General features: G+C 40.1%; 1 protein-coding gene across 2 annotated transcripts in view; it reads right to left on the reverse strand.

Moving 5' to 3' along the window:
- Window positions 1–18,199, reverse strand: part of PSMD1 (proteasome 26S subunit, non-ATPase 1) — a 73,844-nt gene that overhangs the window by 47,898 nt on the left and 7,747 nt on the right. For both annotated transcript variants that reach the window (XM_074153746.1, XM_074153747.1), the window contains exons 8-16: window positions 17,376–17,436; window positions 15,495–15,623; window positions 14,183–14,271; window positions 13,445–13,523; window positions 12,495–12,668; window positions 11,442–11,553; window positions 10,585–10,781; window positions 9,940–10,035; window positions 9,165–9,229 (exon numbers count right to left, since the gene is read on the reverse strand). In XM_074153746.1, coding sequence (XP_074009847.1) covers window positions 9,165–9,229; window positions 9,940–10,035; window positions 10,585–10,781; window positions 11,442–11,553; window positions 12,495–12,668; window positions 13,445–13,523; window positions 14,183–14,271; window positions 15,495–15,623; window positions 17,376–17,436 — 1,002 coding nt within the window. The remainder of the gene's footprint in view (window positions 1–9,164; window positions 9,230–9,939; window positions 10,036–10,584; window positions 10,782–11,441; window positions 11,554–12,494; window positions 12,669–13,444; window positions 13,524–14,182; window positions 14,272–15,494; window positions 15,624–17,375; window positions 17,437–18,199) is intronic.

Genomic DNA, 18,199 nt, shown 5'->3' on the forward strand with positions numbered 1-18,199 from the left:
TCAGGTACGTAGCTGAAAACATCACAAGACTAGCGTCTCATTTAACCTAAAGCAGACACTTTGGAACCAGGTGTAATCACATCCATGCACAGAATGAACAAATAAAAAAAATTAAAAGCATCATTTACAATGCAGGAACCAGCCTTCATGAGGAATAACTCCAAGTGGCAAACAGGCACAGCACTGTTCTTGAGGGGTTATTTCCCAGCAGCTACACAGCAAGCAGCAGTCATCTCTGAAAACTCTCTTACTACTTAAATAAATAAAAACTGTTCCGACAGCAGGTTGCAATCACCTACTTTCAGCAACAACTTAAATTTTCCCTTTCCAGCAGGAACATCACAGCTGGCTCACAGCATCTGGAAAGAGCAAGAGGTAACTTAGTTCTCTTCTGTCTGACCTTATTCTTCTAACTGTCAGTCTACAATGACACGAGGAGTAATTTGCCATAAGTGTCCCACAGAGAACAATTCCAAGGCTTCTTCGCAGTCAATGGTTAGACTCCACCAACAGGAAACAATCCCTGAAAAAGTCTCACCAAGCAAAGATGTATTTTGTCAAGACACCATAGACTTCTCAGTTGTAGTAACCATAAATAGAAGCTCAACATGTTCCAGTTACTGAATTTAGTCAGCAACAATTAACCTCATTTGAAAGGACTAGTGACCAATCAAAAATCCAGTCTTCCTACGGAGAAAGGAAATTTCTCCATAGACAGAAACACATCACCAAGAAAACATGCACATTCCATTTAGCGCACTTAAGTCTAAAAAGAAATTGTTTGTCCATTGACAAAGCAGACAAGCTAAGAATTCAGATAACAGTCTTGGAAAGTATAAGGACAGAGGGAAAAGAAAGATGAAGAGAAGATGCAGAACTGCGAAATAAAAAGACAACAGACAGCAGAATTCTTGTTTTAGCAACTGTTTCTACAAGAACAGATTTGAACAAAGACATTATCTTCATTAGCAAGACATGACTGAAAATATGAGAGTCACTGCAAGCTACTGTAAGAAAGCACAAGTTTGTTGTATGGTAACTAAGGACAACACTGCTCGGGTGGTACTGACAGAGGGAGACAGGATGCTCACTCAGGACTACACCCACGAGCACCATCTTTAAGTAACACAAATATATAAAATAAATTTTTACATGCTGGCTGTGAAGTGAGAGCATTGCTATAGCCTCCTTCATAAAGATAGCAGCCTAAATAATAATTGATAAAAGGTTTGCAGTCACTTTCTAGCCGAACACAGGACCTTTTTAAAGAAGTAAATGGGTCATGCACTTCCCATTCAATCAAAAAAAAAAAAAAAAAAAAGGCATTCCTTTCTCTGGAGTGAAATGCTCTCAATTCTTTCAGAATCTGGTCCATGCCAAGACAACCACCTGGCCAGCACTATGGCCGCTATATGCTTCATAAAATAATAACTTATACAGTTACCTAGTTCAACTTTCCTCATTATCCCAGAAACTTTCATCCGGTGTATTTCATTTCTTTTTAAACTACTAGAGAAGCAAGACAAAGTCAAAGCTGTTCTGCAACATACAAGCACTATGGGAAGAAATACATTTTAGAATAACAATGTACAAGTTGGAGGAGGTTGTTTAATTACTTAAAATACATTAGGAGATGTTTAGTCAATGTTCTGGCTGCCTATCTAATTAAAAATTAGAGCACAGACATGGGCAAAAGGATTACCTATAAATATATCCAACTCAGCAGTCTTGCAGAGAAGAAAATAATGGAGTTTGAAGCCTAACAGAATGAGTACCTTGAAATGTAAATGAAGGGAATACCTTAAAAAAAAACCCAAACAGACCACAAACAAAACAACAAAAAAACCCAGACAAAACCAAGCAAAACCAACCAGACAAAATCCCAACCTTTAAGCCACCCTAAAAAATAAGAGAAGCAATAAATTCAGCTAATCTCAACTATGGTGATATAAAATACATTTTGTGAAGCCAGTCCCAAGCCATTTGGGGTTCTGCAAGTTGCAAGCCTTCAGTTCAGATTTTACCAGAAAACTTTTAGGCAGACAAAAAAAATTTATTCATCACTCATCTTGTATTCTCCAAGTGCAAAACTCTTCCTAACCATATCAAACCTGGCCATACTGGTATCAATTCTCAAACGCATTAAAATACAGTTAAAAAATCCAGTGTTAAGCAGAAGTGAAGGCACTGAGAAGAGCGACTGATGCTGTAAAGCTACTCACTAGCATACAAGAGGCACACTGATTTCTTACGGTGCTTCATAGAAAATGTAATTTTCCTGCACCATTTTCCTATTATGGAAAAATCTACAGCACTGCAAGCCAGTATGAAAAAAGCAAAAGCATTACTCCCTAAATCTTCTTCTAGGCTGTCACATGTAACATCAACCTTAAAAGGTAAAATAATGCAAGGACAGTAAACCTGGTAAAGGCGTACTGAACAACCTGGGACACTGGAGCCCAAAGAGGCAGGAAACTCGCCAGAGCCCTTCTGGCTCTTTGCCTTGCAAGCTGGAGCCAGGAGTCCCAGAGCTCTGGCCAGTTCTCAGGACTAACTTAATATTACCAAGAAGCATCAGATTTCTTTCATCATATTGATAAAGACGTCTATGTAAAACTGCTAAGAAGCACTCCTTTGTTTCACTTCCCCTTTGGCTCTCTAGGTAACCATCAACGTGGCAAAAACAAGAGTCAGGAGAGAAGTAACTTCCATATTTTTGCTTTGGGATTTGACACCATGGTGTTTACTGTCAGTGTCCATTCCCGTGAGATACACTGTTTTCTCCAGTTGCAAAGAAAGGCTTTTGCCCTACAGAACAGGAAAGGAAGTTTTTTTCATTTTTGAACAGCAAGCTAGTTTCTAAAATAAGACAGACAGCTTGCTGAAATGTCCATTTGTACCCTTACTTTTAACAATTCATTTCAGACCCTATTTGTCTAACCAAATCTAAGATTCCTTGCATCCAGGTATTGAGGTCCTTTCCAACCTCTGAAAAACAACATCATGCTCTTAAAAAATAAAGAGCTTCTTGCTCTCTGAAGGATCCTCTTTACAAATGCTGTAGACAGGTGATGGCAACTAATTTTCAAATTCATTAAACCCTGCCCAACAAATGAGCCTTTTACTCTGGCAGATGCACATCAGTATTACCTAATAAAATCCAACAGGAAGTTTTTGCCATAACAAAAAATAATTCATCAACGTCATTTAATGGCTCAAAGAATCTCAGCATTTTTGATAACTTAATTTGAAACTTCAGTTGCTGAACAGTAGTTTGAAAGCAAATTCAAGGATTTGGTCAATCAATTCAGTTATAAATCGCACTGCTTAAAATGTTTAGTTACTCAGTTAAAGAGTTGTGATGTGTATAATCAGAAAAACTGAAAATATTTTTCTGGAATTAAGAGGCGTGGAGGGGAACATACAAGACTGGTTTCTCTCCCTCTTCTCATGCACACTGATTCAGCGATCTGAAAATCTTTATATATAAGGTTACAAGCTTATTATAGGCACTATACTAAGTATTCTTAGGCCCTAAAGAGCAAGTGACTTCCTGAAAAAATATTTTTGGGTTTTCAGCAGGGTACAAGCTAGGCTGAAGAAACTCAGATTTAAACCAATCATATTAATTTACTTATCTGTGTAGACATTTCAGTTTACAGTAGAAAGTTAATGCACTTGCTGAGATTTTCAAAAGTTCAAGTGATATAAGCCCTATTTTCCAAAGTAAGTAAAATCTCTTGCATAGAAATAGTCTAGAACAGAGATAAATCAATAGCAGGGAAAGAACTGATGCAAAATGTCACAATGTGTTGTTTGAAACAATGAATGTATTTGTGCAATCTGATTGTACAGCTACAATTTTCATTAGAAGTTAGATTAGTTTTGCCAGAGATGCCAAGGGATTTCTCCAATGCTCTGCAGTTTGGTCAGTGAAGACACACAGCTTTGTTTCCAGTTTCAGATGTGCAGATAAAGGCATTTTGAAACCCAAAAAAGACTTCAGTGAAAGTCTAAGGCTTCTTCTGATTATAAAAAGATTTCTATTACTATTAACCTTTCACTGAAAGGGACCCTCATTTTTCTTCCCCAGGAAGACTGAATAAGACAAAGATAAAATGGGTTGGAGGGTAAACAAAACCCTTTCAGTTTTTCTTATGCAAGAATTAACAAGCAGGTATGTTTCACTAAATAATTCTTCTTCACAATTAATACACTGAAAAAGCCACTGGTACAGATCACGTTAGAGTGACTGTTAGCCTCATACTCAATTACCCAGAAGATCTGCCATCTGCCTAGTGAATAAAGGTAGGTTGTAGGAGTTAAAGAAAACAAACGGTCCAAGTCTTCCTGGAACAAAATTCAAGTATCTGATCTGTGTTTGCTTTAAAACAAATAGATAGCATTAAAATATCAAAGGCTATGTAAACACAAAGAATACAAAAGCAGGAAACATTACTACTTTACTTGCATCATCCTAAACTGAAGAACTGAACACAAGCCATGCAGAGCTCTCCATTTTTGGGTAGCCTGCACTTATCAGCCAAGACTGCATCTTCCTTTTGGGACTCTCCAGAGGCTGCATTGTTCCCTCTCCAGCCCTTAGCCTTTTCCCAACAATATTGCACCAAGGCAGAAGCAGCATCCCACAACTTAAGTCCTACTTCCCCATGGCTCTTATTTTCTTGTACTTAACAACTGCAACGAGAGCATTAACCCTTTTCAGTTCACGCTTTCAAGCACTGCTGTCTCCCACACTGACGCCTTCTCCCTAACCAGATTTGTTTTATCTATAAAACTTCTACCTCCTAATTTCATATATAAACTGAAGTGTTTAGGTACACTGCAGCATTGCTCTAGCATACAATATAAAAATAAAGCTGACTACATAAACCTCTCACATCTCACTCTGCAATATAAACAGAGATCAATCATGATCTAAAGTAGTAAAAATTGATACAAAAGTAATTCTTTCCATTTTTCATAAGTAAAATGCTTTAAATTTATTGCGTTTTCCATCTCATTGTAATAGTCTTAATAAAAGAAAAAGGCTGACCAGAAATCACAAGCGCCTTAAATGATGTTTTCCAACAGCCATGATAAATATTTTATAAACCACTTTAGTAGAAAGAAGGACTAATATATAAACATCAACAACAAGGTAAGTTTGCTATCAATGATCACTGGAGAAGTATTGGGACTGGGAGAACAGAGACATATTACATATTGGTCAACAAGCTTCAATTCTACACACATGGCCCCCGGGAAAGCTTCAGGGAGTCCAAGAATAGAACAAGGAAGTCAGTTTTACGCTATATATGAAGAGGACCCCACAGTATATTCTGCAGCTCAAGCGGTATGACCGCTGCTGCTCTGCTCCCGAGAGCAATTTGCCTGCAGACGTTCACACAGCACCTGACATCCATGTAACTGCTACAGCAGCTTTAAACCCTGCTCCCCTAATCCCTTCAAAACTCTGGCATCACAGCTGATGTTTTCAGCAATATACGGAATCCACCAAGTGTTCCTTACATGGATTACCCTTGAAGTACCACAGGACACCACAGTGCCACAGCTGAGCAAATACAGATAGTGATGCTTTTTGTGAAATTCTTGCTCCTGCAACTTTTCACCTTTGCTCCAGGCAACAAAGACGACTTTGGAAAAGAATGTAGGAAGAAAACTCCTGAATACTGCTGAAAGTGCATTTTAGCATTTTGTAAGAGAAGACAAAAGGTATTACAGTTACAAAAAAACCCAACTAATACTAATTTAAAGAGAGCCATAACCAAAGACTGTTTTCACGTGATATGTTAAGGAATATAGAAATTCTCTTAAAGAATTATATGCTAATCCCTGGAAGTGTTTAAGGCCAGGCTGGATGGGGCTTTGAGCAACCTGCTCTAGTGGGAGGTGTCCCTGCCCATGGCAGGGGGGCTGGAACTTGATGATCTTTAATGTCCCTTCAACTCTAACCATTCTATGATTCTACTGAATGGTCTAACTGGGTAATTTGATATGTTTCATAATACACTAGAAAAAATTAACCTTGCTACTCTTAGGCAAAACTTAATAACCTAGACTATAATATCCTATGTGAACCTTGATTCATGAATTTTGAACGGTGAAGTAGCCACACACATTATTTGTAGACTTTTCCAGTAATTAAAAAGTGCAAAAAATTTAAAATATTTGTGCTTAAAAAAACATACAAAAGTTAATCTTCAAGTTAAAGCAAAACCTTAATGCTTTAAAAATTAAATATCATGTTTTATTACACTATGTTGCATCACATTTTATTCTGTTACTATTCTGCTTTCATTAAATCTAGCCATAAAAGCCAAGCTGTGCTCTTCAGTGTACACAGGGTTGCATGTATGTACTAGCAAGGGAGACTCACAGAGGTAAACAAAGACATAAAAGGCTTATAGAATGTTCTGCTACGCAAATCTTTACCTAAAAATAGCTGGCTTTGTGATGTTTATGACACTTTTAGCTCAAATCCAAGAGGAAGAACACCTATTCACAGATAGCTGTAACAAAAGGAGAAAACAAACTAGGTGAAACCGAGTAAGTTTGTGGGCTCTAGCTCTGTCAGGAGCTCTCATGTTCACCAATGGTGCTTTTAAGGAAATTACCACCATCTGACTGTGTAACTTCCAACCTTATATGGATTTTATTATTCCTATAGGAGAAAGAGATAGAAGCACGAGTCTGTGCATACTCCTATTGCTGTCATGTACAACCCAGCAGATGAACTTACACCTCCAACATAGTAATGGCATGAATTCCCCAAGAAAAATGTAGACTGCATTAAACAAATTTATTCTCTTATTTCAATTCTGACCTCGCAGTTCCCTTTCTGGAACCACACACAAAGAATTCAATGAGACCTCTTCTCACAGGAGCTTCGGTCATGTTCCTTCACCTAAGACAAGATTAATTTCTGGGGCTTAGCCCACTGTGTCACAGACCTGCTCACCTCCCATCCCAAAACACTTCATTCAAAAGCTCTGTATACCTAGCACCTGACAGATCACTGGCTCTTACCGGTATTCAGTGCTCTATTAGTGGCCTTGAAAACATGTAAAACCAGTTAGACTTCCACAAACAACAGTTTTAAGAAAAAGACATCATTTTAGTCATGAAATCTGACAAAGTCACGGCCCGCTTGCTCTTTATGTCTCTGCAGGCCTGTGGCGTTGAGATGAGCCGCGGCACACCATTAGTGCTAACTAGCAGTTTCAGCAAACAGGAAAGGTAAATGTAAAACCAGCTTCTAGATCCCTACACTGATGGACAATATTTCTTTCCAGGAACTGAAACACAGTTTTTGTTTTTTAAATAGAGAGAGTAATGCACGGGGTAGTATGTGGGGCCCCCTAAGCAGAAAATCCTTCTGTTTCTACCTGTGAATGCAAGGGTCTGGGCTGGACAAACCAAGGGCTCCCTCCAGAACTGTGTCTTAAAGCGAAACAACTGATTGTGTATTTTGTGAAAATTATCAAGTGAAAAGTGTTACCAACCACAACAGCCTAACACAAGCCTTTTGCCTCCAGAAGGCAGTGATTATCAGCTGAAAAGTTTTAGTCCTTCGCTACCAAGTAAGGTAGACATGAATTCACAAGGAAATGCTCCTGCCTGTTGTGCAAGCAGGTTTTGGACTGTACCCCTCCAGAAAGGAAAGAGGCAGGATAAGATCTGAACCACTGCAGAGCAGGTGAAAGACTCAAAGATGACATGACTCATTTCCTCATTGCTGGGTAGGGAGAGAACAGGCCCAGAACTATCTTGCTCCAACAAGATGCCAGCACATAGTAAATGGTTTCACTTAGAGCCAAACCATTCTCATTTTGGTAGGAGCTATCAACATCCAATTTTGTTTTGCATTTGTTGAGAAGAAAAATTACATTGAAATCAGAGATCAAAAGTGCTTTGTCACAACCTGTTTGGAAAAAAGATGCCTGAAACTATGGAAGGCCTGCATGGAATTTTCCTTCTGTACACAGATGCAGAAGCCAGTTAAACAGACCCTTTGGCTTCAGGAGAGACTCTGATTGCTACGCAGCAAGGAACAATCTGTGCTCATTGAAAGCAACAGAGCAGAAGCTCTTGGGAGACGCCTGGCGCCCACAAAGAGAATTCGTTCTGTTTGTAAACTACATTTAATTGCAGCTGGAATATGCTTTACATAAAACACAATGGAGGAGAGTAATTTCTATGTGAGGAACAACTTGGTTAATGACAAATTGACTGGTCATATCAGTAACCCAGTTTTTTAATAACAGCTTTGAGCACCTCTTATCCTGCTTTTTAGGATGGATTTACAGACTGCTGCTAACCCAAAGAATGTGAAGATGCAAATAAAGATTTTTGGATTGCAGTCCTGGGCCCAAGCATGCACTAACTTCTCTCAGACACACTCAAAGGCTGCAGCTATGCTCATTGCTCAGATTACACATACTACTGTATTAACAGATGAAGGTGTAGTCCTTGGGGAGCCTTCTAATTCCCCATCTAATATAAAAAACAACCCAAACACCTCTTATCTAGGGAATATAAAGAACTACAGAGCACTACAAAATACCGGTTCAGCAGCATATTTCGCTTTAGAGAACCAAAGCGAACATCATGACTATTTTGTGATGGGCTTACATCACCACAATGTAAGCCCAGTAACCTGTCAGGGTTTAACAGTGGATACTTAAAAAACAACAAAGACTATTTCAACATCATTCTTCAGATTACTTTTACTGAAGTCACAACCTCCAGAAATGTTTTAGATGGCCATTAGGCAGATATATTTGTCTGAGTACTGCTGGCTTTAAGAGGCCTGGCACAAGCACTGTATATTTAATTTTTAATTAACTCTCAATCCTGCAAATATTAATTTTTCATTCAATTTGTCAATATCATCTAACTCTATTCAGACAATTAGGCCATAAGTCCGGAAACCTACAGAAAATCTCATTAAGCATCTGCTGAACATTAAGGAAGGCTTCCTATTCTGAACCAAGTTTTATTCTCTCCCAGTCTTTTGACTTTTCAACCTCCATTCAGTTAGCAACTGAATCATTTTGTGAAAGCCACAGCGTACACATTTCCTGAAAATGTAACAGACATCAAATTGAAGGCTGTAGAAGTGACCACGGAAAATACTGTACCTGAAGAGAATGAAACCAAGTGACTCAACAGCTGCCCGCCTCACGTCATCATTCACATCACTCACCTACAAAAGGGAAAACAGGACATTCAGAATACAGTTAAAAAGCTTGAGGACCCTGCAGGTGTCAGGCACACAAGTTAATCAGGAAGACAGGATTATAGAGAAGGAAAATTAACAATCATGTTCAGCCTTAGCTGAAACAGCCTCACCCTTGTCCCTGCACAGGGACTGCAAGCCTATAGAAGAGCAGACTTCATCTTTTACAGCTGCAGCTGCTTTTTTTTCCCCAGCCCATCATTTCACAGACTACTTAATACAAACCGGTTACTAACTACTTTAGGATTGTGTTTTATTTTTTAATAGGTTTCTTGTTTGTGATACCAGATTGAATATTCTCTTGCTGAAAGTCTACTTATCCTAAGGTCAGAAGACCCTGTTATTTCTACTCATAGTATTAAGGAAAGCTTTCATTGCTTCACAATCTCTGATTTGGATCAGAACATTCAGACTGTAGACACAAAGCCTGTCAAAGTGATGTGCTTACTCTCTCACCACAAAATTTCTTGCTGTTTCTTCTCAGGTTGCCCAGAGAAGTTGTGGATGCCCCATCCCTGGAAGTGTTCAAGACCAGGCTGGATGGGGCTTTGAGTAACCTGGTCTAGTGAGAGGTGTCCCTGCCCATGGCAGGAGGGTTGGAACTAGATGGTCTTTAAGGTCCCTTCCAACCCAAACCATTCTATGATTCTTTGTGTTCCTAAGCCCACAGTACTTACAGCCACATGCAGCAGTCGTCTGATAGCCTTGTTGTTCCCTGAGCCACAGTATGCCATAGCAACAGTGTACATGCCAGAACGACGGAGAATTGGATCCTGGAAGAGAAAGCATCAATATTTAACATCCATCTTAACAGGGACTCAGTAATTCTGACTTTAAATCTGTTCTGTTCTTGGGCTTGGAATCCGCAAACAGTAACAGGACAATCACCAAAGCAGGGCTGTCATTACCAGTTTCAGGGGGACAGAAAGTTGCTATGCCACCGGCCGCCAAACAGCATCCAGCAGATGTGTCATTCTGCTTCTTATTCACTATCTGCTATTGACAACTATTGGATCCTTGAGAATGACCCACCTACAGTGAGCCTCTCCTAATTTTAACCATTACACCCTGTTCTGCTCCGTGTTGCTGCTCACAGGACTATGGAGACTGAGTATGAAGTTAAAGAAATGCACAACTAAGCACTGTTGTTCTTGTATTTTTGATCAGAGTGAAGCCACCTGTAAAACTGCCCCACTTCAGAACTATGTAAGAACTTCCTTGGCTCGAAACAGCCAACCCACTGTAGCTGGAGATTTCACAAAAGGACAGGAATGTCACCCATGTAACAAAAGGGCCAGCGATTAAGTCACAGTTAAACTTACCTTATCTCTGCAGAGACTCTCAATGAGAGCATCTGCCTCCTCCATCCTCCCGTACATGACCAGAGCAATTCCAACCGCAAGGCCTCGCAAAATCTTTTCATGCTGGGTTTCCTGTGCGTAGCCAACCATGTCCTCAATAGCCTGAGCATTTTTAGATCCCAACATAACCAAGCCCAATGCCAGGCCAGCTGCCTCACCTGCATAGCACAAAAAAAAAAAAAAGCAAAAAAAAAAAATCAAGCAAACTCTGTTCCCAAAACCAGTAAATATTATATCTAGAGAATCACACAAGTTGTAGGCCAACGGATTACTTCTGGACACCACCATGCCCAGCAACCCTATTATTCATGGCCAAATGTGCTTGTCTTGATAACCTACTACACACAACTTAGTGCTCTTCCCTACCAAATTCAATTTTCTCTTCCTTGGCCAATGAGTTGCTGAGATAATTATCCTGTGAACCCCTGCCAATGCAGCAGTAGTAGCCCCCAGAAGCTCCTCCAAGCCCATCTCTCAGCCAAAAAGAGCACATGGCTCTGGAGATCAACCACACTAAATAAAAAGCATGTGACAAAGGAAAGAATAAAGCAAAATAAGGGACTGTTTAAAGACCTAGCATGTCTTATCAATATTTGGCATAGTGCCACAGACCAGTCTTGACAAGACCTCTGAACATTACTGCCATGTGACTAAAGAACCATGCTGATCAGGAAAAGGTCAGCAAATAAGACACAGCTTAGGCAACCGAGAAACAATCTATGCTGCTCACAGAAAACCCGAAAAAAAAACCCACCAAAAAACCCCAGATGCCTGATAAGGCCTCACATGGTTATTTGCTTTGAAAGCAGAACATTTACCTGTCACTGCATCATCCTGGTATAGATTTGTTTTCAGCAAATCGTACACATCTTGACGTGCTGTCCCCATGGCAGCCAGACCCAAACCCAGGCTGCCACCATGTCGCACGATCTAGAGAAGCATATGCAAGTTCAGTCATCATAAAACAAGGAACAATATGGCTTCAGCTGAAGTAGACATCTTTCCATCAATATAGAGCTGCCAACTTTTAGCCCCAAACCACCCAAAATGATCTCTTGACCTGTTCATACCACTTTCACTGTCTCAGGCAGCAACTGATGAAAGAGGCAGAAAATAGAATAAGAAGTCCATAAACAATGAAGCTTTACACATAGCACAAGACTGTCTAGTATCTTTATGGTCTTTTTCCACACTGAGTGATTTATGTAAAACCATAAATCTGTGCCATGTTTAAAAAATGCTGCCTAGTAATAGCTTCTGAATAGAAAGGCAAATCAGTACCCACTTAAAAAGTCTACACCCTCTTTTGTTCTAACAATAGATACAGGGAATGCAGTACACTTGCAATAATGTGAGTGAGATCTGTTCACAGAATTTTAAAATAAGTTGTCTGAAATTCCCCAAAGAAAAGAAAGGAACATGCTGGGAAAATACTAATCCATTCCTAAGTTAAAAAGACACTTTTTGTAGAGGTCTACAAACAGTAAGTGGTGAAGTAAAACACTGCTTTTTGTATAAGATGCATTAAATCTACAGAGCAGCAGAAGCATTTTGTGGCTTATTGCTTTGACAGCTGAGCAACAACAGTGCCTGAACGCCGCAGGTCCACTAGCAAAATAAAAATACAAGTAGCAAGAAAGATGAAGCTAGATTCTGTGTCAAATACATAAGAATTTCCTAAAAATTTTACCTAAACCTTGAGCAATAATACGTTGTTAAAACCAAACTTTATATTTAAGGCCCACAGGAGGTGTAAGTATCACACTACTGCCATGGTCTTAGTTACATCTAACCTCCCATTTCTCAACCAGCTAGCACCCTTCTAGATATTCCCAACAAAACAAAGGTTCATGACTGAACCTGGTACCTACATCATTACTGGCATTCTTCAGCTGGTTCAGCAAATAGTCAATGATGTCCCCACCATGGTTAGCATGAATGAGACCCAAGGCATAGAGACCTCCGCCTTCCTGGTAGGCTGACCCTGGAGAGGTGTCCTTGGGTAGGTATGTTGCCATTAGCTGTAAGGCTTCTTTCTCGTGACCCTGTACATTCAGCAGCAAGAGAATTGAAAGGTGAAAAAACAGTGGATGTAAACACTTCACGACAATATTTAAACAAGGCAGGAGAAAACATGTTATAGCCATTACTTTCTCCACAAAAATTAGCCTTTCAGTGCTGTACAATCAGCAAAGAATCCTTCTGTGCTGGGGTTTTATTGACCACAGCACACGAGTATTCATCAATCCCTTGATCACTGATATAAACCAGGGCAAATTTGGCGTGAAGCTACCCCGATTCATTTACTAGAGCACTTTAATGAGGCTTAAGGCACACAAAACGAAGTCTTCTAGCTATCTAAAAACAGCTTTAAATATACCCTCCCTGTGAATGAATTTGAAGAAAATACCTACTACTTAGGTCACCATCCAAACTTACTGTAGTAAGGACTTTGGTACTGTCTGAAAACCGCATAAGAAATATACACCTGCAATTTTAATAGCCAGAAACTACTGACTCTCATCAACTCGCAAAGGAAGAGAAGAGCTAGGAAGAAGACTCTCTCCTCGAGCCATGTTATCCTCCCACCTTTTTGATGCTCAGCAAAACATGCCATAAACTACATCAGATATCGGACAAGATGGACTTGATAAAGCACAGCTTTTCTTTAGTGCAAGGACAGAAACTAAGTTACAGCTGTGCCTTGCTATAGACTAGGTAAACTAGAGGGCAGGCATCATCCAGAATCCCCATTTCAATGTTTTCAGTGTTCACAAGTCAAGCATTTATAACAAACAGAGGGAAATGAATGCAACATTACCTTGTGTATAACACCCAAGCTGGCGGTAGCAGTAAACTTAGCCCAGTTGGTGGCCCTGGCCAGCCACTCCAAGTTGTCTCTGGAACATGAAAAGAAAAACATTATACAAAGTTTTTCATATAGCCTGTTCCCCATCCTGCAAGCATGGTTTCACAGCGCTAAAGACTGCTTCCAAAGCAGAAACCAGCTCCAGAAGGCAAGGCGGCTAACCACATTTCCACTTTATACCTCTCTCACCATCAGCACTGATTTTTGGCTGGTCATAGTCAAGCTTATAGATACTAGTGATCTCAGTGAAAGATGGAGAACTGCTCACTAGGCAGCCCATCAATTCTCTGGGAGAAACTCCAGCAGAGTTTCTGGAGCTTTCCTCAAGTCCCTGGTCAGGTCAGCCCTGACATTTCCCTTCCAAGAGTCATTCAGTACTGTCAGTCTCTACCAAAAAAGATACATCATCTAAGAAATTCTCCAACAAAGACAACAGAAATTCCAGATCTCCACCCTCCAAACTGCTCTATGGTTAGCAGTCAAATAAAGCCAGCTTGTGAGGATAGAAAAAAGGAAATAATTCCAGCTTCCTCCCTCTGACACCACATTAGTTTTCAGACCCTTTATTTATTCTTCTCTAAGCCCATCAGAGTTCTGCAGCCACCTTTTAGGAAGTATCAAACTAAATGGGGCAACAGTGTTGTTTAAACCCCTCTAAATGTCATTGGAGCTTCCCTGCCATAGTTTTACCTAAGGAACTGGTCACTGGTTGTACCACAATGCATAAAGGAGTTTGCTATAACCGTTGCTGTATGACACACAGAATTCCGCACTGCATCCTGAAAGAACAAAAACAATCAGTGTCACCAGTCAGCAAAAGATATGCCCTAGGTCACCTAACATCTTTGCCAGTACACTAGAAAAATAGGTTGTAATTATGCTTAATTTAACTGGCAATTTCCCTTTAATCAAAGTTAATAGATTTTTAATACATTCTAATATATCCTCAACCAATCTTTCCAGTGCAAACCAATCCTTTCTATGAGTTTGTCAGAAATGTGGTTACTACAATTGCAGTTTAACTGGAGAACCCCACCTTCTGGTTCCCAGAACTGAACGCTGCAGAGCGTGTGCTGCTGATGTTTTCAAGCCATGCCCGGAACGCTACGCAGCATCACTCCCAAGCACTTAACCAGTAGATGGAAAAGATTTTCCAATACATTTGAGGTGCCTTCTGAAATCGATGAACCCACTGAAAAGCATCCCCTACCATTTTTGCTGATGATGTGCATCTTATTTCACATATAAAAAAACTTCTCCTATGGTTTCTTAACAATCATTTAGCTTAAGAAAGTCTAATTTACCTGTACGTTTTCATTTGCCCACCCTCAAGTAACACCCTCCAAAACAAAACCAGTTACTCAATTCACTAGCACTGCCTACATACCTGTTTGGCTTTGTCTTCAATGTGGAGATATTTGTCCCTGAGCACACATCAGGATTTCTGAAACTTCAGAAACCTTCTGATTTCTGAAACCTTCAGCCAAACTGAAGGTGTGGACTCACATAACACTGAAACCAAGATACCAACATACCATAACCTACACTCCTGGCTGACTTCCTCCCTCCCTCCCTCCCCACCCAGCAGCATTTGTAATGGATCAATCACGGAGCTGGAGGGTGAGTTCATTCATCTGACCAGATGAAAAACAAACCCACCAAAAAAAGAGAGGAGAAAAGGATTAGTTTCTATAACCAATCAGGAGGAAAACAAAGAAAAGAATCAACACACTAATAGCAGCATGTCATTAGGTCATACTAGCTGTAAATTGAAACAATCTGATTATATGGCCTTCTCTGGCTGCAATCAGCTCTTCTTCAGCCTCACAGGTGCAAGTGTTAAATGTTAATTTATCATTACTACAACACAGATTTGTATCCTCAAAACCCAGGGAGGCCATGCTAAAACAAAAGATGATGTAAAATAACAGTAACGTGGTCAAAATAAACATAGGATGAATCGGATGAATCCAAGACAACCATATCTAACAAAGCCTCTTACCTTTGTGTTTTTGAGGATCATGAGGTCTGTATTGTTGTTTCGTATTAAAAACTGCAGATGTAACTCAATGGCCATTTCCCCACTTAAAATTTTAATCATTTTTGAGATCTGGTCCTTAGGCTCTGGGTTCTTCACATACAAGCAAAAAGAAGAAAAAAACCATGAGAACCCAACTACAGCTCTGTTAAAATACAGTTCATGAGAAGCTTCTCTGGTATGTTGCCATCACCACATTCCAAAATCTATCAGGTTTTATGACTGAAAGGACATTGTTTCTGCCCTTGCGGCACAAGCCCAAACCACCCACATAATCCGGTCCCTTTATGCACAACAGTGCAGGTGAGATAACAGACTTTTCTCCAAGAAATGTATTCTTTCATTGACAGCAAAAGGATGAGTGACATCTGATATTCTGCAAGCTGCTGTTTGGCCTTACAGATACAATGAGTCTCCTGCAAGAAGCAACCACTTTTATAAATGTGAACCTCTATTTCCACGGAAGTTTTAATGGAGAGGACCACAAACTCACAATGCTTTGCATGACCCTGATGAGTTGCAGCATCATTCTTGAGAGCTATAGGCTTCATTTAGAACATCTAGTAGAACTAGGAACCTATACAGCTATATTTGTAGACAAATACATTTGTCTTCCAGGGCTCTTTGAGAAAGCCTCCTTCTTCCTCATGATTGAACAGTTTCCACAGATTAAGTTACAACTGAAGTCCTCTCTGAGCAGGGTGAAAAGTACACTGCAGCTCTTTGTACTGACATTGTTAGGTGGTCAGAGACCAGCCAAGTGTGAGTAGTTCAGCCCTTAAACTAATCCCCTTAATTGTTTCTTTGTAGTCAGCATTCTGAATTGTGGAAGATTAAGCTCAAGAACATTTCTGGCCATATAGGTCATTTTTATGTACTTGTCCCTTGGCACAGTCAGCAATGCCAGTGCAGCAGAAACCGATTCCAGCCACCTTTCCTGCACCTTTCCTGCACTGTCTACAGGTTCCTTGATGGGGCAAGTAACTCAAGCCCTTTTGTTTGCCTTGTGGAATATAATTTCAAGAAAACACTTCTGTTTTCCCTTGATTAATTTTTAAGTTATCTTCCAGAATCTCTCAAAAATTCCCAAGTCTAGTTTGCAAATATGCACCATGGGGAAAAAAAACCCAACCTGTCTTGGGTTTTACCGTCCTCTCTAGTTGCATTTCCTTTCCTCATCACTAGAAGCATCAGAATTGAATTAGCTATTCTACATGCTGAAATGCAATTGTATGTGCATGTTAGAAGTGAACTTTCTCCAATACTTGGGAAAAGAAACTAAGCAAAAAGATTCTAACCAGCTGGCCCAGCAACACAGCCACCATGCTAGTCAGAGGCAGCACATTCCTTCCTCCATGGAAAAGAAACTATGATTTGTCACCATCCCCTTCAGCCATTCCTGCAGAACAGCATCCATTCTATCCATCCAGAACTGCAGCTGGATTTCAGAAAGAAAAGAAAAAAAAGGTAAACCAAGCTAATTCATCAGCTAAGGTTCCCAGCAGCAGTCAAATTTCAGGCCCTTTCTTCTGGAACGAGTTAGTTTTTTCCACATCAACAAAAAACAAACACATGAGCCAGAACCTTGTGTCCCCTTTTTTGGGGCTCAGCAATTGCGCTGAAGTCCACCCACTTTCCACTCTCCCTCAGCTTTCAGTATCTGAACTGCTGGACTTTAAGACTGTCAGACATTTGGTCTTCAGAGATCATCTGTCACCTTGTGTCCAAACAAGACATAAGTGGAATTCCATTCTTCAGTAGCCAAACCAATTTAGCAACCCCAGCGATCCAAAGAGAACACATTAAAACAAACTAAGTAAGGCATATTTTGGAAACGGCACTCACAATTTCTGCAGACTTCCCTGCACAAGTGCTTCCTGGTTTCTCTTCCGCTTCCATAGCATCACTGAAATAAAATAAAAACGAAAAATGCAAGCCAGTTCATCACTCATAACTACTCAAGCACTGTAATTATGGCTGAACGCTGTCCTGAAAGAGTAGCCTGGGACTGGGAGATGATGACTGGGAACAGGACAAGGGCTGACTATCTGGAGGTCACTGCTGAGAAGCAAACTCCTCCCCAGTTCAATTTTCAGGGAACTTGAAGACAAAGGCCCAGAAACCCCACCCTCTTATTCCATCTATAGAGACAACAAAAATAGAGATGCTTGTAGGGAATGAACAGGCACAGACAGGCGAGAAAACAAGGTTAACAAACAAGGCAGCAAGGATAATTATATCCTCACCCGGAAACCTTGAGCTCATCACTATTAGGGTGGATGCTTGAGTGTTGAAATGGAAATGAAACATATTAAGCCGTTGTTAGCACCTTGTCCTAGCAGTTCACAGGCTGACTTAAAAATTATTCTATGCCTTTCCTTTTATTTCATTGGAAAAGAAGGGAGGAAAATGCCTGCTATGCCTGTATCACTGATTCAAAAGCATTTAGACCCGGTTCCTCAGAGCTGCATAAGCCATTATATTTAACCAGCCTTGATCTAGGCAGCATTCTCCATCACATACTATCAAAGACAGGTTGTGTGCAGGCATGACAGCTCTGGTGATTAAAAAGCAGATGGAGCACAAACTTCCTCCACGCTGCCCCAAAGCTGGGAAACAGTTTTAGCATGGATTGGCCAATCCTCTAAAAACAGAGGTTTAAACCAAAA

This window comes from Numenius arquata, chromosome 9 (assembly GCF_964106895.1).
Source record: "Numenius arquata chromosome 9, bNumArq3.hap1.1, whole genome shotgun sequence".
NCBI classification, from domain to species: domain Eukaryota; kingdom Metazoa; phylum Chordata; class Aves; order Charadriiformes; family Scolopacidae; genus Numenius; species Numenius arquata.